General features: G+C 35.7%; 1 protein-coding gene across 2 annotated transcripts in view; it reads left to right on the forward strand.

The window, feature by feature from the left end:
• Positions 1 to 206: 206 nt before the first annotated feature.
• LOC117103964 (ankyrin repeat domain-containing protein 39-like) overlaps positions 207 to 1,960 on the forward strand; it is a 2,051-nt gene continuing 297 nt past the window's right edge. Inside the window, exons 1-3 of one of the 2 annotated variants that reach the window (XM_033244606.1) lie at positions 207 to 287; positions 588 to 821; positions 1,488 to 1,694. In XM_033244606.1, coding sequence (XP_033100497.1) covers positions 609 to 821; positions 1,488 to 1,694 — 420 coding nt within the window. In that variant the 5' untranslated portion in view covers positions 207 to 287; positions 588 to 608. The remainder of the gene's footprint in view (positions 288 to 587; positions 822 to 1,487; positions 1,695 to 1,960) is intronic. The other variant, XM_033244607.1, reaches the window with a different exon arrangement.

Genomic DNA, 1,960 nt, shown 5'->3' on the forward strand with positions numbered 1-1,960 from the left:
GCTGCGTGTCTAGAATGTATGCTGGAATTCGAAACGCAGCACGCGTTCGATACGAACGCCTTTTACGTTCTTATGAAGGACACACCCCTTCGTGGGAGTACTTTTTTAACGTTCCATTGCCTGTATACAAAATAAGGGCAGTCAGACCTCTTGCAGTTTTATACTCTTTGCTTGACGGTGTAACTTTTACAACTCCAGAGGGCAGTGCTCATTTGAATGAATTTTCGAGCAAGGGGGTTGTCCTAGCTTTGTTTACGTTATTATGTAGTGTTATGTTCTTGATCTAGGTGATTATCACTAATAATAATGCAAATTTTGAATGCTAGAATTTGTTAAGATGATGGAATGGCAGACATTACTTACGGCTCATGCTAGGCCTACATTATTTAATCCATGCCTAGAGGCCTAGCCTAGGCTAGGCCGTGTCTGAATATGAGCTGAGGTAGGGCTTAGCCTAGCTAGGGCCTAGTTAGTGAAGTCAGTGGTGGTCGGTTCTGGTATCACGTAATAATAAAGGCCTAGCCTAGTCGTCTGTTCTAGGGCATTTCTTGCTTTATAAACTGAATTTTTATATTTCTTTTTTGTAGGTAGGCTCGCATTGCTTGACCATGTCATCAAAATCAAACCATCATACTCATCATGATGATGGGAGTGAGGAGTGCAGTTGTCATGACAGCCATGGTGTCTCCCAGTCACTTGGCGAGATGGACTTTGAGCGTGGAATATGGTCTGCTGCACTCTACAATGACTATGAAAGAATCAAGAAACTTTTGAAGAATACACCGGTTGATAAACTTGATGCTACCGGCTACACAGCATTGGTTAGGAACATTTACATAGTACAATCAATAAATAAACTATCGTTAGGTAATAATTATATCTGTATAGTAACAAGTTCTATTTATTTTTCAATAATTGCAAATTGCAATTGACATGTGTCTTGTGGTAGGGGTGTAAAAGTTATAATAATAATTATTTTTATATTATTATTATGAAGTTGTAATTGCTAATTTAGTGGTATTAATTAAGCATCATCATCAGGCCAAATGGTCTTTTGTGGCTAAAGGTCGTGGACCTGTGACATCAGATGGAAGTTCACAAAAGACCAGTTGACCTGATGATGGGTTCTGGAGTGCATGGAAAATATTGTCACACAAGTATGTTCAGTTGAAAAAAATGATTTTATATTTTATAGTATATTTACCTGGATGAATAATAATATTCACAAACATAAATTTGTAGTTATTAATATTTAACCAGTATCTTCAAGTAAATATATAATAATAAATTATAATAGTCATATACTTAGACCCTATGTAAAATATGTACAGTATTTAAATTGTCAATAATATGTACAGTACAATTATAGTAAATATGACTTTTAAAGTATGAATAGAACAATAATTATGAATATTCATTTAATTGACATTAATTTTAAATGTTATTTTTTCAATAAGCTTAAAAAACTTTTCATTTCCGGTAATCAGCACTACTCCAGCCGTTCTGGACATCTAGCAATATGTTGCCTTTTACTTGACAATGGAGCACAGCCAAATGCAAGAACAAGAGCAGGTGGAGTAACTCCACTTCATAGATCGGCATGCTGTGGTCACCTAGATGTTGTCAAGGAATTACTAAAGCGCAATGCAAATCCATTGATTCTTGATGAGGATGGAAAATCTCCTCTTCACAAGGTAAATATGGGGAGCCATAGAAAGTGGACAGTGATGGGCTGGCACCACCCTTATCACATTTGTCATCATCACCACCATCATCAACATTATTTTAATCAACATCATCATCACCCTCATCAACATCATCATCATTGTCACCATTGTTATTCTTTTCTTCTAAATTTATCAGAATTCTTAAATTTTGAAATAAATTTTGTTTTCTTTTGGGCATCTCTGGATCCATCACCTTTTCTACAGATATAAATTGACCTAGAACATTCATACAC

Source organism: Anneissia japonica, unplaced genomic scaffold (assembly GCF_011630105.1).
Source record: "Anneissia japonica isolate Jap-2015-1 unplaced genomic scaffold, ASM1163010v1 scaffold288103_len61857_cov185, whole genome shotgun sequence".
In the NCBI taxonomy this organism is placed as follows: Eukaryota; Metazoa; Echinodermata; class Crinoidea; order Comatulida; family Comatulidae; genus Anneissia; species Anneissia japonica.